The sequence below is a fragment of the Vombatus ursinus genome, unplaced genomic scaffold (assembly GCF_900497805.2).
Source record: "Vombatus ursinus unplaced genomic scaffold, bare-nosed wombat genome assembly UNPS02014784.1, whole genome shotgun sequence".
Taxonomy (NCBI): domain Eukaryota; kingdom Metazoa; phylum Chordata; class Mammalia; order Diprotodontia; family Vombatidae; genus Vombatus; species Vombatus ursinus.
The window spans coordinates 14,320,560-14,336,819 of record NW_020954562.1 but is presented as its reverse complement, the minus strand read 5'-3'; the positions used below and the strand labels follow the sequence as shown (position 1 = coordinate 14,336,819).

General features: G+C 39.3%; 1 protein-coding gene across 5 annotated transcripts in view; it reads right to left on the bottom strand.

Moving 5' to 3' along the window:
* The window catches only part of TRIM2 (tripartite motif containing 2), a 139,676-nt gene that overhangs the window by 45,013 nt on the left and 78,403 nt on the right, over positions 1–16,260 (bottom strand). For all 5 annotated transcript variants that reach the window (XM_027866886.1, XM_027866887.1, XM_027866889.1 and 2 more), the window contains exon 3: positions 15,321–15,558. In XM_027866886.1, the coding sequence (XP_027722687.1) occupies positions 15,321–15,558 (238 nt within the window). The remainder of the gene's footprint in view (positions 1–15,320; positions 15,559–16,260) is intronic.

Sequence of the window (16,260 nt, the reverse complement as noted above, 5' to 3'; positions counted from 1 at the left end):
GAGAGATGACAATCTTCTGGTTGAAGCAGAACAAGTAGATCATGGCTTTGGCAAAGCTTCAGATTCTAATAGCAACAGTTTTTGAGCAGGGATGCCAAGGCTATCTCCACTGAAATCTTTAACCTCTGCCCCCATCTCCTCCTCTGAGACAAACACTGGCTATGAGACACTTCCCAGTTTTCCCTTATGGGAGTTGGGAGTCTTTGACGGAAATGAACCCCAAATTATTCAGGAAAGAAGAGATAAGAGAAACTGTAGTCATAGGGAGTACAGGCTATGATTACTTTCTATTGTTTTGCTGTTCATTTCCATCCCAAATACATGTTTTACATTTCAATTCCAACTGTTGGCCTTTGTTTTCCTAACAGATGAGTCACTGAATATGTGAGAAATAAGCTAATTGGAGAAGATTCCAAGAGTTTTAGAATCTGAGAAAGGAAGAAATGAACCAGAGAGATCTATTTATGATTATTTTAAAATTATTCTTAACTTTAATATAAACATGAAAATTTCCAAATACCAAAAAAAGAACAGAAAAAGAAGATCATTATGTACAGGTTTTTAAGGAAAAAAAATTAATAAGGAATATGCTGTACTCAATTCAGTATGTTAGTTTCAAAGCTGTCTTGCTTGTGTGCTACCCTTTAGAACCTCTTGATCCTTCATGGAAAGGTCTATGACACTCCAGTCCCCTGGGAGGATGTTGGAGAATTGGGGGTAAAGAAGGCCCAGGAAAGGGTTGGAGTGGAGACCTGTGGCCCTCTGGGTCTTCAAGTGCAGCCCTTTGACTGAATCCAAATGTTCTGTGAAGTTTGGATTCAGTCAAAGGGCTGCACTTGAGGACCCAGAGGAACCATCAGTTCCCCACTCCTGGTAGACTAACAATGGGTATCAATTTGAAGCTTGGTTAAGTACTGGGGGTGGTAATATATAGACCATGGGGCTGGTGATACCATTTTAGGGAGGAAACAGAGGAAACATACCCTCTGGATATTGGCCATCTTTGGTGACCCAGACTCTAGTTACCCCACTCTTGTTAGGGCTATGTTGAGGACCTCAGGTTACAAATATTGTCTATGGGTCAGAAGGCAATTCAGACCAGATACATTAATTTGGTGTCATTCCAAATAGGAAAACGATTTCCTTCATTTGTTGTGGAAAATGGAGGAATCTAAAGCAGGCTAGGAACCAGAAAAACCAGAGACTGTCTCATGCAAAGGTCTCTTGGCAATGGGTTGCTGGATGAATGCATTTGGCAGACTCCCAGGCTTTATTCCTGGCCCAAGCATCAAAGACACTTTCTGCATTCTGTAACACTAGAAAGAGTCTTTCCAAAAGCAAGACCTAAGTGTGCTGTTTCTTTTGCAATCCAGTCAAATTCAGCATGCTATCATCAATTACGTTTCTGTCTTCAAGTAAATTGATGCTATACTGTTGGGATCCCAACAGAGCCACTAATTTCTAAATCAAAAATCAATAAGAGGAAGGTTTCAAACAAAGAAGGTAGTCAGCCCATCTCCTCTTATTTAATTGGCAATGTTTCTTTATGTGGTAGCAAAAAACTAGAAAAGGGGGTGCCCATTAATAAGAATGCTGAACAAATTTTCATATATGAACATAATGCAGTATTATTGTGCTATAAAAAATGATAAATATGAAGAATTCTGAGAAACAATGGAAGACTTATGAACTGATAACAGTTAAGTAAGCAGAAGCAGAAGGATAAGATAGACAATAATTAGAATAACATACACAAAAATAACATCAAAAGACTATCACAGGGGCAGCTAGGTGGCTCAGTGGATAGGGCACCGGCCCTGGAGTCAGGAGGACCTGAGTTCAAATCCGGCCTCAGACACATAACCCTCACTAGCTGTGTGACCCTGGGCAAGTCACTTAACCCCATTGACTAGCCCCCCCCCAAAAAAAGACTATCACAGAACCATTAATGTTGATGACCAATCTTGGTCCCAAGAAACTGATAATGGATCACACCTCTTTCATCTCAGCAGTGGGAGCTTATGGATGAAGAATATGGTATGCATTGTCAGACACAGTCATAATGTCAATTGGTTTTACTTAACTGTTTCTCTTCATTACAGGGGAGAGTTCAATGGGGATGAGGTTTAAGGTAAAAAAAAAAGTATGTAAAAATCAAATAAAACATTAAAAAATATTGCTGGTGCCTATTAGAGGCAAAAAGAAATCGTGCTCTTGCATTTCCAAGATGTCATGTTCTGGTCCTCTGTGTATATAAATTATGATGATATGATGCTATAGAAAACTTCATATAGAAATAATTTAAGTATTTAATATTTAAAAATCACATGAGGGAGAGTAGTGCTGTCTTAAGTGTTTTAGTTATTCTAAAAAACATTCATAACCCACATTTTTTCAAGCAACACAAAAAACAATATTGGAAAAAAGTAGGGTTTTCCCCCTCACACACAATTTTCTCCTTTGTCTCTGCTTGGGGGACTTTTGGGAACATGTTGCTAGCCAATGAAGTTCCTATGGGTCTGCCAACACTGGTTTGCTTCCAAAAGATGAAGGCATTATTTCCAGTTTGCTCATAACCAACAATTGTAAAATGCCTTCATTCACAATTGTTCTGGCTCACAATAATCCTGTGCTGTCACTACCATGAGGGGACCCAGTTTGAAGATGGAGGTCAAAGTCACAGAGAATTAAAGAGCTCTCCTCTGACAGGGCTTGGGTCATGTGCGCTAGTAATGGGAAGCTGCTGCTTTGCCACCTACCTCCCGTGGAGCTAATAGGATCTCTGCCCATCCCAGTGTGTGTGTGCGTGTGTGTGCGTGCGCGTGCATGTGTGTGGCGGGGGGGTAGTTCTTTTGCCTTATGCTCACTGCAATTGGGGAGACAGAGGGAGAGACATGAACTTGTCCACCTGTGTATCTGGGCTATTGCCCAGACTCAGCGGGGCATTTGGAGGGGTGTGGTGGGGGATGTGGCCACCATCTCACAGTATTTCAGAAGTAGCGGATTCCTACACTTCTTTGTACTATAAAATGCTATTTAAATGCTAGCTACCATTGTTGTTATTCCTAGCTAGCCTTTGTTTTTTTGAGTTGTGGCTGCTAAAAGTGATATGGTTATTAGGGCTGTGGGACAGACCTAAAGGCAGCAAGCTCTACTGCACAGAATGAATTGGGGGCTGCTAGGTGGTACAGTGGATAGAGCACTGGCCCAGGAGGAGTTCAGTACAAATTCAGAATTAGACACTTACTAGCTGTACGAGACCTGGGAAAGTTACTTAACTCCTGAATGCCTAAAAAAAAAAAAAGAAGGAAGGAAGGAAGGAAAGAAGGGAGGAAGGAAAGAAGGAAGATACAGACTGACCCAGTAAAAATAATCTAGACCTGTGGGGTGGTGGGATAAAAGACAGGACAAGAGTCAATGATCTGAACAGGGCCTTGGAATAAAAAACCAAAGTTTCAGTTTTTTCTTTCTCCCATTACCACATGGTTGTCTGCTTGATATTCTTGAAATCCAAGTCTCACCATGTCATCCCCTTATTCAGACATCTTCAGTGGGTCTTTGTTGCCTTGAGGTCAAAATATAGACTCTTCCATTTGACATTTAAAACCTTTATATAATTCAGGCTCCAGTAAATCTGTTTAGGCTTACTGTACATTACTTCCCTTTGCACATCCTATGGTCCAACCAAATTGGTTAGCTAGGGAGGTCCCAGTATATGACATTCTATCTCTGATGTATGTTCTCCCTCTTCACCCCTGCCCCACAGAATCCTAAGCTTCCTTCAAAGTCCAGTTCAGTTTCTACTTTCTATATGAAGCCTTTCCAGTTGTCTCCTCTGCAATTAGTGTTCTCTCTCTCGCTTTCTCTTGAAATTAATTTGCGTTATTTTTGTATGTATTTTGTGTTTATTTATCAGTATATATGTTGCATTCTCTCAGTAGAATTCAAGGACCTTGAGAGCAAAGATTGTTTTGTTTTGTTTTTAATTTCTTTATTGACATCCCCAGTGCCTAGCCCACTGCTTTGTATGTGTTTGTGGTGGTTGTTGTTTGGTTGTTTCAGTTATGTCTGACTCTTCATGACCTCATTTGGGGTTTTCTTGGCATAGATACTGGAGTGGTTTGCCATTTCCTTCTCTAGCTCATTTGACAGATGAGGAAACTAAGGCAAACAGAATGAAATGATTTGCCTAGGGTCACACAGCTAGTAAGTGTTTGAGGCCAGATTTGAACTCAGAAAGATGAATCTTCCTGACTCCAGGCCCAGGAATCTATCCACTGTGCCACCTAGCTGCCTCTTGTATGTGCTTATTAAGTGTTTATTGGGAAGACTTCTAGATCATATGAATAACAAGATGGAAGACTAGACATTTTCTCTAATCCCCACAACCTCTCAAAACTTTCCAAAATAGAAGTTACATGCTAAAGATAGGCGGAGCCAAGATGGCAGAGTGAAAGCAGTGACTTGCTTGAGCTCTCCCCCAAAGCCCTCCAAATACCTGTTAAAAAATGGCTCTAAACAAATTCTAAAGCAGCAGAACCCACAAAAAGACAGAGCAAAACAAATTTCTAACCCAAGACAACCTGGATGGTTGATTGGAAAGGTCTACTGTGCTGGGATGGGAGAGGAACACAGTTCAGTGTGGGCACGCAGGCAAAGACCAGTCCTTAGCGAACCTGGAGCAGGCCTCAGAGGACTGAATCATGGGCAGCTGTTGTGGTTTCCAGACTTCTCAACCCACAAATGGCAAAGACAACTTAGAGGGCCAAAGATAAAGCAACCCCAGCTATCTCTATGATCTAGGACACTCAGAATCCAAAAGAAGGTTAAAAAAAAAAACAACCATAAACTTACGCTCACTGATCCTGAGCACCCCCTCCCCTTCTTCTCATGCTACCAGCACTAAAGCTATACTAGTAGATGCAAGAACCTGATGCACAGGCTTACAGCAAAACCCAACCCTACAGCCATGCCCTCTTTCTCTTTCCAGTGTCTGTGGAGACCCCAGTTCCAGGCTTCAGAGTCTGTTCTGCATGAGAGTCAGCACAGTCAGTCAACCCTATAGTACCAATGCTGCAAAGATGTGAATAGCCAATGGCAGGCAACCTGTAGCATCATTGGGCAGCTCTCTGAACAGCCAGTGCTGGGTCAGAGAACTGTGAAACAAAGTGAATGGGACAGGATACCAGGACAGGATACGGTGTGTGTGTGGGTACATGCACATGAAGGGCTGTGCCGCACTCCACCAAGCAAAGGGTAAATGCTCAGTATCCAGCTGGGGTCAGTTCTATTCACCCAAAAGTCACTTAGGGCAGAGATCTAAGCTAGTGAACCATAAATTGCCCAGAGTGGGAGGAGGCTGATATGCTTTGAGATCCAGCTTCCAAGGAATCCACCATCATCAGAGGGAAGAAAGTCAGAAATAGACTGGAATTACCAAAGATTTCAGTAAGAAGAAAACTCAAAGACCTTAAATATAGGCAGAAAAATCACTAGAGAAAACACTAACCATAGAAGGAAATATGGCCACCAGAACTAGTAAATGAGTTGAGGCAACTATGCACAAATACTATGAAATAAAGGAAAATGATTTAACACTTTAATGAGACAGAGGACCCTGTGGAATGTGAAGAGAACATAGAACTACAACACACTGTTCCTAAGTGGTTCAAAAGAGATATAAGAATTATGAGAATAGAATTTATGACCTGCACAGCAAAAATGATGGTCTGAATAGAAAAACTGGAATCTGCAATGGCAAGCCTCACCAAAGAAACAAAAGAGAGAACAGACTGGGAATGCAAATACAGACAACCTAGAAGGAGCAAGAAACAATAACATTAAAAGAAAATATTCTCACCATACAAGCAAAACAGACAGATCTTGAAGACAGCGTGCATAAAGACAACCCAAGGATCATAGTTCTCCCAGAACATGACAGGACAAAAAAAAAATCTCAACACCATAATACAGGAAACAGCAACAACAACAAAACCTAATAGTTGTTGCTGTTGTTCAGTCATTTCAGTTGTACCTGGCTCCTTGTGACCCAATTTGGGGTTTTCTTGGCAAAAATACTGGAGTGGTTTGCCATTTCCTTCTCTAGATAATTTTATAGATGAGGAACTGAGGCAAACAAGGTAAAGTGCCTTGCCCAGGGTCACACAGCTAGGAAGTGTCTGAGGCTGGATTTGAAATCATGAAGATGATTTCAAGCCTAGCACTCTATCCTCTATAACTAAAAATAGCTAACATTTCTATAGTGCTTACTGTGTGCCAGGTACTATGCTAAGCACTTTACAATTATCACCTTAGTTGATTCTCACAAGTACCCTGGGAGGTAGGCGCTAATATTATTCCCATTTTAGAGCTGAGGAAACAGGCAAACAGAAGTTAAATGACTTGCCCAGGGTGCAGAGCTAGTAAGTATGTGAGGATGAATTTGAACTCTGGTCTTCCTGACTCCAGCCCCAGTGTTCTATTCACTGTATCACCTCGCTGTAAGAACCGCCCAGAACTTCTGAGCATAGAAAATTAAATATCATTTTGAAGAGTTCATAGACCCCCCAGAAAAATCTGAATTGAATTGAATTATTGTAGTTAGAAAAAAACCTACTCATATCTAACTCCTGAGTATAATTTCAGTACCTACTGTCTTTCCTTAGCCTATCTCTTGGAATTCATTTTGACAAAAATATAATTGCATTTCTGAAAGCAGAGTAGACTTAGTTCCACTAGGATGAGGGAATTCAAAACCAAGTCTTCTGACTCTAAATTCAGTCTCTTTCCATAAAAGCTACTAAACCAGACCTCTAAAATTAGTTCTAGAGGCTAGTAATGGGCCACTTTAAATGAAAGTTATCCATTTTTCTTTTTTCTTTGTAGTCCTAGGTACTTTGTGTACATTGGGCAATTTAACAAACGGGCATCGGATTGGATTGGATTACACAATTTCATTTCTTTGTTGGTCAGAGACTCAAGCAATTTACCTTCTTTGGTGGTCTGAAAGTCAAATAAGCAATGATGTGTGTAAAAGGTCACCTGCATCCCTTGGTTGGCTTGTGAGGCTGGAGCTCACTAAGAAAGAACGCGGCTGCCCTGTGGGCAGAGAATCCTTGTGGGCTATGTGTTCTTGCCAGGACAGGATTCTCATTTTTCTGCTTTTTATTCAGGCTGTGTACCAAGATAGTTTAATTAGAAGCCAGATAGCATCACAGTACTTCAGCTAGATGATGGGATCTGGTCCCCATGTCCTAATCTGTGTCATGACAGCAGCCTCCTAGTGTATTGTGAATGGACTTTTTTTTTTTAATTAACTTTCAGACTCCTGAATTGTTTTAAGTGATGTACTCTGGCAATTAGCTGCAGTGATTGACTTATCTATGATCCAGTAGGGAAGATCAGTTTCCATGTGGGTACATATATGGAAGCCAGCTGCCTAGAAACCACAGCAGGCCCCCCAGCCGCCCTCCTCAAGGAAACAACAAGAGAACTCAAATCATATGCTACTAATTTTTCAAAGGCTCTTGGTGGCATATAAAATTTTACAATGTGGAGAACTCCAGCACTCGAAAGACTTATGAGACTTAACAAAGAATGGGCTTATTCTTCTCCTGGGGAAGATCTCCTGCACTTCAGAGAGGTCTAAACTATTCAGACTGAGGCAGCTGGGATGGTGATAATGATGGCATACCATTTCTGGCATAAATAAGAAAATAATAAAATAAATGCTCATTTTAAAAGTTGTTTTTAACTCAGCTGAAGTTGAAACCTCTTAACCTCTTCATAAAATGGCAAACCAGGTGGGGATTCAAAGCTTGGGGCTAACTCTGGGGATCTGTCATTTTCAGGATCCTCCCCCCACTCCTTCCTGCAGCTTATCAGGGCTTCAGGAGCTAGCAAAACACCTCTTTTCAAATCTCTCTGTCTCTTTCCCTTCCATTCTGTCTTCTTTTCCTTAAAGAACCAGAGAAATAGATGAAGGCTGTCAATTTTAGCCATTCCTACACTGTTGTGGTAACTCTAAAATTCAGCCTATAGAAATTTTTACTCTCACTAAATTCCACTATCCTTTTCCACATTAATAGAAATTGTGGTATAGGAGAAAAGCCACTGTACTTGGAGTCAGGAGAACCGAGTTCAAATCCCTATTCTGATACATATTAGCTGTGGGGACCATATGCAAGTCACTTGTCTCTCTAATCCTCAATTTCTTCATCTGTAAAGTGGGTAGAATAATGCTTGCTTTGGTCAAAGGTTTAATTGTGAGGTATCTTCGAGTTTTAATATTCTATGAATTTATGCATATGTATAATAGCTATTATAAAATTATGGTGATATTAAAACAACTGTAAGTATAATATATAGTATATATGTTACATATTATAAAAATATATATATGTACATACCTACTCATATACATATATATACATGGCTAGAGAAATACACATGTTTGTACACATGTACATACATGTGTATACACGTGTGTGTGTACGTGTATGTGTGCATAGACAGATAGATAGTACTTATGCACTCTCTGAGTTTTAGGATAAAATTAAATCTCCTCAGTTAGGCACTTAAAGCCTTCACAGTCTAATTCCAATCTATCCTTCCAGATTTATTTCACACTAATCCCCCTCACACTCTGTACTTTCTAGACCCATTAGCCTATTTCTTTTTTCCCTGTAAACAATATGTCATCTTCTCACTCCATGTTTGGAATTCTCTCTTCACTTCTTAGAATCCCAAGGTCCATTCAAGGATCAGGACCATCCTTCCCTCCCCAATTATTTCAGTTCGTAGGGCCCCTTCCAGCTGCAGAGCTGGCGATTAATATAGGAAGTACAGAATAAATAAATACTGATTGAATTAAACTGAATTGTCGAATACCATGAAGAAAGAGAGAGAAAAGAGCAACTTGGTCAGAAACCTTTGAAGTATCTACAAGAGCATGAGTGTTGTGTTTTTTAAAAAGCAATAACTTCTAATTCCTCAAAGATGTTGGCTCAGGAATTGCAAACTCTCTTCTGCTAAATGAGATGAACGGGACTTGAGGGAGTAGGTCATAGATTTTTTTGCCCTCTGGCTTGCTTCCTGGATTTGATTTAACCTTCTCTAGTCCATATAAATTCTACGTACTTCCTGGTGTTTTCTTTTAACTCCATCAATCCCCAGTTTGTGAATGTTTGCCACCTTCCCTCCGTTACTGGGTATATGTTTATCAGCAATCACTCATTCTGCTGAAGTAGCTTTATTGACATTGTATATATTTAAAGATCTCTTTTGCATAAAACAGACACATATTACTACCAGCTTCTACGCTCTTCTCCCTCAGAAACTCTCAACTGGAATACGACATCTTTGAAATTGGGGCGCCCCATAGGATAAGAGCAGTATATATTAATCTAGTCCTCTAAGGCTTACAAAGTACTTTCCTTACAACACTAAGAGGCAGGTGGTACTTTCATTTTCATTCTAAAAAGTGGAAAAAGAAGAGAGCAAGGACAGCTATAGCTTACTGTTATCCAGGTTTTTTACACTTGCTGAAACAGGAGTTACATGTACAGATCTGTGTCAAGGTCACAGCCCGACTGTCTTCAACCTGGTTTCAGGATCTTCTATAGAGTCACACACTTCCACAATTCATAGAATTTCCATGGGACCATAGATTTAGAGCTAAAAGGAACCCCAGAAGCCATCAAGTCCAATCCCTTCATTTTACAGATGAGGAAACTGAGGCAGTCCCTTATGCTGCTCAGTAATTCAAAATAGTGCAATTGTGTGGCTTTGAAAATGAATAAAAAGCTGAAGAGAAAATATAGTGTAGTGGAAAGAGTGTTGCACTGGTTTTAAATCCTAGTTCTGCTCCTACCACTCATGTGATAGAGGGTAAGTCACCTAAACTCTCTGGGACTTGATTTACCTATCTGTAAAATGAGGTAGCTAGGTGGTGCAGTGGATAGAACACTGGGCCTGGAATCAGGAAGACTCATCTTCATGAGTTCAAATCACTGAGCAAGTCACTTAATCCTACTTGTCTCAGTTTCCTCATCTGTAAAAAATGGGCTGGAGAAGAACATGGCAAACCACTCTAATATCTTTGCCAAGAAAAATGCCAAAAGACTCACAAAGAGTCAGACACAACTGAACAAAAACCATTATACAAAATAATTATAGTAACCTGGTCTCTTGTAGCTCTAAATCTATGATTCAATGATAATCTACAATGATTTGTAAAGGTAGAGGAATAGGGAGCCAAAGAGAGACCATGATCTTTTGGGATCAGATCCCAGTATTGAACCCAGACTATATGAGTACAAAGTCTGGGGAGTGGGGTGGGCTACAAAAGTCATTATTAAAGTCCATTAAATCCATCAAAGTGGATTTTTATAACGCTTTGTCATGGTGACTAGGTGGTAAAGTAGAATGGGACTAGAAGGAGGAAGAACTGAGTTCAAATCCAGCCTCAGATACCAACTACTTCTACTAGTACCTATGTGACCCTGGACAAGTCACCTCACCCCTCTGTCTGCCTCAGTCTCCTCTAATGTAAAATTGGAATAAAATTAGCACCTACCTCCAGGGTTGCTGTGAGGATCAAATGAGATATTTGTAAAGTTCTTAGCACAATGCCTTACACATAGAAGGCACTTAATGAATGCTTGTTTCTTTCCCTTTCCCCCTTCATCATAGTGTGGAGTTGACCATGGGTTCTTGAACGTTCTATCAACATCATCACCATCCTCATAATTACTAGATCCTCACAACAACCTTAAGAGATGAGGAAATTGAAGATGAGAGAGGTTACATGATTTGCCCAGGGTTTCATAGCTAGTAGATGTTTGAGGCAGAATTTGAACTCAGATCTTCCTGACTCCAGGTCCAATACTCTACCCATTGTGTCACCTAGTGTCCACAACCTAGGCTTTGAGAATGGGAAGTAATGGATCGTGTTGTTCAAAAGCCAATTTAGTTAAGTGCAGAAAGATTTGTCAACAAAGTGGTAATCAGTAGATAATGAGGTGGGTTTTTTTTTTTGGAGGGGGGGTTAGAGGTAGGCTTATTAAAAATGGCCTTCAAAAAAATGGAGGAGTTATAGTCTGCACTTGTAGAAGAAATAACTAGTTCGATAACACCTATCCTTTTGATGCTGAACAGACACATCCTAATATCCTGGGGATCAGTGTTACTGACACAAATTTTCTAGCCATTAGCAGTTGTCCATTTTCCCACTTAAAAGATATGAAAATGGAGCTATTCTCTGAAAGGTACTAGATACTCACAATTCAATTCAGATAATTTCAACAAACATTTATTGTATCTTTTATCATTATTTATAATAGAGAAACAATAAAAAAATTAGAGATAAACCAAGGATGTCTACCGTTGCTGTTGTGTTATATGGTTCTAAAAATACTGCCTATAGACATAAAATATGAAATTGTAGGTATTGCCCCCAGCACAGACAAAGAAGACACAAAAGTGTCTCTGTGTGCAGATATGTGGATTTACTGAGATTACAATTACAATTAATAACAAAAATTAATTGAAATAGTTGATAACTTCACTTAAACAGGACATAAAACAAATCTATATAAATCATCAGCCTTTCCTTATATGACTAACAAAACCTAGCCACCTTAGACAGAAAAATAATTTCCCTTCTAGTAAATTGTAAAATTCATTTTTAAAAATGGGAGGGGAGACACCCGTAGGACATGTGAATAAACTACAAAACATTCTTGGCAGCGATAAAGAGCTTAAATAATTGGAGACCTTTTCATTGGTCAGAGGCAACGTGGCCCAGTTGATAGAGAAGTAGCAAGGCTTGAGTTCAGGTACTGCCTTTGATGCCCACCAGATCTGTTAACCTGGTAAACTGTGTACCCTTTTATTGCTTTAGGCAATTCCCTATGACTCTAAGTTGTAGGGGACATGTCAATCTGCTTTGGTAGAGAAACCATTGAAATCATAATTGAAAGGCTTACCCATCCCTATTAATCGTTTATGATTCAGTGATGCCAGTATAATAAAATGACAATGCTCTCTAAATTAATTTACAGATTGAGTGCTATACCATCAAACTATGGAGGTGTTATTTTGTAGAACTAAAAACACACAATGACTCCCTATTCAACAAAAATTGCTTGGAAATTTAGAAAATTTTGGCAGAAATCAAATTTAGACTAACTTCGTATATCATACACCGCATTAATTGCCAAATGAATCTACAACCTAAAAATAAAAAGGTATATCAAAAGATATTTAGAAGAGAATGGAAGGAGGTACCTTATTCAAATGACTAGGAAAAGAATTCTTAACTAAGCAAGGGTCAGAGGTAATCATAAAAGATAAAAGAGACAATTTTGATTAGATAAAACTTAAAAGCTTTTGCATGCAACAAAATTAGTGTGGCTAAAATTAGAAGAGAAACAGTTGACTAGGAACAATTTTCTCAGCAAATATCTTTGCTAAAGGTTTGATATACAAGATGTGTAGGGAATTGCTACAAAATATAAGAACAAGAGCCATTCTTCAATCAATAAATGGTCAAAGAATATGAACAGGAAATTTACAAAAGAAATGTGAGCTATCAAGAATCATAGGAATGAACTCCCCAATTTACTAACTTAAAAAATGCAAATTAAGACAACTCTGAGGTTTCACCTCATATTCATAAGTTTGGCAAGCATGAATTAAAAAAAAAATTGAAACCCCAAGGAGGTAAAATAAAGATTGAAAACTTCCATATATACAAAAAAATACTTAAAATAATCCTTTCATAGTAGCAAGAAACTGGAAGTAAAGTGGGCACCCTTCGATTAGGGAATGGCTGGATAAATATAGGCAGAAGAATGGAATGATCTAATGTAGAAAAGAAAGAAACTGAAGAATTCAGAGAGATTTGGTAAGATATGTATGAATTCATGTAGGGTGAAGTAAGTAGAACTAGAAGAACGATTTACATATTGACCATAAGAATGTAGGGGCAGCTAGGTGGTACATCGGATAGAGTACCAGGCTTGCAGTCAGGAAGAGTCCTTTTCCTGCATTCAAATCTGGCCTTAGACACTTACTAGCTGTGTGACCCTGGGCAAGTCACTTAATGCTGTTTGCCTCAGTTTCCTCATCTGTAAAGTGAGCTGGAGAAGGAAATAGCAAACCACTCCAGTCTCGTTGCCAAGCCAATCCCAAATGGGGTCACAAAGAATCAGATATGACTGAAAACAACTAAACAATAACTGAGCAGTGGTCCTTTCTTTAGTGGAGCAGAGGTGGTGACTCCACAGGGGAAGTCACACTGATATAAAAAGCATCAGTGAAATATCTAAAATGAAAAAAAGGGTTTAAAAAGCCTTTTAGATAATGAAGGAGCTTAAGTATGTGCCCTTAGGTATTCATCAAAAAGAATGTGAAAAGGGGCAGCTAGGTGGAGCAGTGGATAGAGATCAGCCGTGGAGTCAGGAGGAACTGAGTTCAAATCTGGTCTCAGATAGTTGACACTTACTAGCTGTGTGACCATGGGCAAGTCACTTAACCCCAACTGCACCTCACCAAAAAGCAAGAAAACAAAAAAAAAAAAGCAAAATAAAAGAAACGTGAAACATGAGAGGGACATGAGTCAAGCCTCTCAACATTAAAAAGGCAATATGGTGTATTAGAATGAGCTCTGGAATCAGAGGACCAGGGTTCAAATTCTCCCTCTTCTTCCTACCTATGTGACCTTGGGCAAGTCAATTAACCACCCTAGGCCTCCATTTCCTCATTATAAAGTGAGAGGGTTGGATTAAATGGTATCTGTGGTGTCTAATTCTTGATCTATGACACTGAAGTCTTGAATACCAACTTGGCAACTATGTGGATGACAGATTAGAGGAAGTAGATGCTGCAGGTGACATGCATACACACACACACACTCACATGCACGCACATACACACACATATATTCAATGCAAATCCAAATTGTGAAGTATCATCCTTTGTATTATGACCTCCTTGATTTATATAGTCCTTTGTGCCTATCGGTAAGAGAAAATGTGTTTGAATTTTGATCTTGAATTTCTTAACAAGAGCCTGGATATTTTCCAGTAATGACATTTGTAGTCAGACATATGGGCACATAAGCTAACACATGATTATCCTTTACAGCACAAATGCAGAATACTAATGTGCTAATTGTTTTTTCTGGTTTGTGGATTTTAGCACCTATTCAGTCTGGCATCTGAGCTAAATCTGGAACTCAACAAGCCATGTCACATCTCAGTGCATTTGGATAACTGTTCCCCTCATCCCTTGACTAGACTCCTTATCTCTATCAGAATCTTGATTTTCTTTCAAGAAAAGCAGGTGCCATTAGCTCCATAAAGTGGCCTCTGATCCTTCCAGCTGAAAGTGATCTCTCTTTACCCAAATATTTCTCTAATATTTTGGATCTCTTCTTTGTCCCTATCATACCCTACTTGTATATATTTCATATTTTCCAAGATGGATTAAAAATTTCATGAGAGCAATGACTGTAATTTTTCCTCAGTATTCCCAGCACCAAGGACAGTGACTGGTTCATAACAGAGATTTTAATAACTTGTTTCATCTCTAGCCACAACTCACTCTCTCTCTCTCTCCCCACACACACACACATACACACACACGCCAAAATAGTTACAGCTTATAGATAACTACTAGTCTATTCACAAGAGGTTACCTGGATTTGCGCTAAGTGAATCTATTTATTTTACTGTGCAAAATACTTTCTAAAGAAGAACTGATAACATTTTCCATGGGATGACAAATTTATTCCCCATTTCACCCTAAACTCACATGTCAGGTTGATAAAGTTTCCTTTGAAAAAGATAGTTGAGAATAATGTATGGAAAGCAAACCTAAAAGCATTATATAAATGTTATCTAAAATAACAGTGATCATTACTACTATGTTAGTATTTGAAAGTGCCTTGAGAACCAACATGGTATAGTGTATAGAGAACTCACCTTAAAGTAAAGATGGTCTAAATCGAGTCCTGCTTCTGACACACATTGGCTATGTGATTCTGAGCAAGTCACTTTACCCCTCAATATTCTAGGAAACTCTCTAGGTGAGGTACTGATCTGTATCAGGTGGAGGGTATTCTTCTCTGTCGTCCCACCCCTACCTCTGCCCCCACTGAAGAGATCACAGGTGGCAAACAACAACAACTTGTATACAGTTGGTGCTTAATATAGTTTGTTGAATTGAACTGTGTGTCATTTTATGTGTAAGTGCACTATATAATTTTCTACCCTAACCAAAAGAAAGATTCTTTCCTTGACTCCCATCTCACTTACATTTCCATCATGGTTTGGGCAAGAAAGAGGTTTTCCTGCAGCCACAGCTGTGACTGTCTCCAGGATGGAAGACTCCTCAGTATTGCTGCCTGGTGTTCGCTGCAGCACGTCCATCAGGTTTGTGATGAAGAAGTTGTTCTGGAGTGCTGAAACCCCTTTCTCTGGCAAGATGGAGGTCTGGCGGCACACGGGGCAAGACAGTGTTAAACTGTGTGCTGGGATGTAGTTCTGCAAACACCTATTAGAGAAAAAAATAGCGACAAGGGAAAGCCAGCATAATATGAACCTAAGTGAACTATGGTTATATATAGTACACACACACACACATATAAACACATACATATATAATATATATATATATATATACATGCATACATCTTTTTAAAAATACTTTATAGATACTTTTTATAATTAACCTTGCAATATTAATAATAAGAAAGGGAAGAGGGGAGAAGGGAACAAGCATTTTTCTAATAGCCCTTAGTCAGTGAATGGGCATTGCCTTAGACCAACTGAGCCCTGGGAAAGACCTTAATTTAGAAAGGCCAAGGTCATCCACTGTATTCTGAGTCATTATTGCCAGTTGTCTTGACTTTTTTCTTGCCACTGGACTTTTATGACTAGAGGAAAGACTTATGCAGCTCTGCCTCACTTAAATCCAATCATGTGCAAGTCAAGACATCATCCTTGTGATGTCATTGGTCCCCTTTGTGAAAGAGTGAAGAACAACAATTGTATGCCAGGCACTGTGCTAAGTGCTTTTACAAATATTATTTCATCTGATTGTCAAAACAACCCTTGGAGGTAGGTGCTACTATTATTATCCCCAGTTTACAGATGAGGAAACAGAGACAAGTGACTTGTTCAGGGTCCCACAGCTAGTAAGTGTCTGAAGGCAGATTTGAACTCTGGTCTTCCTGATTCCAGGTCCACCACTTTC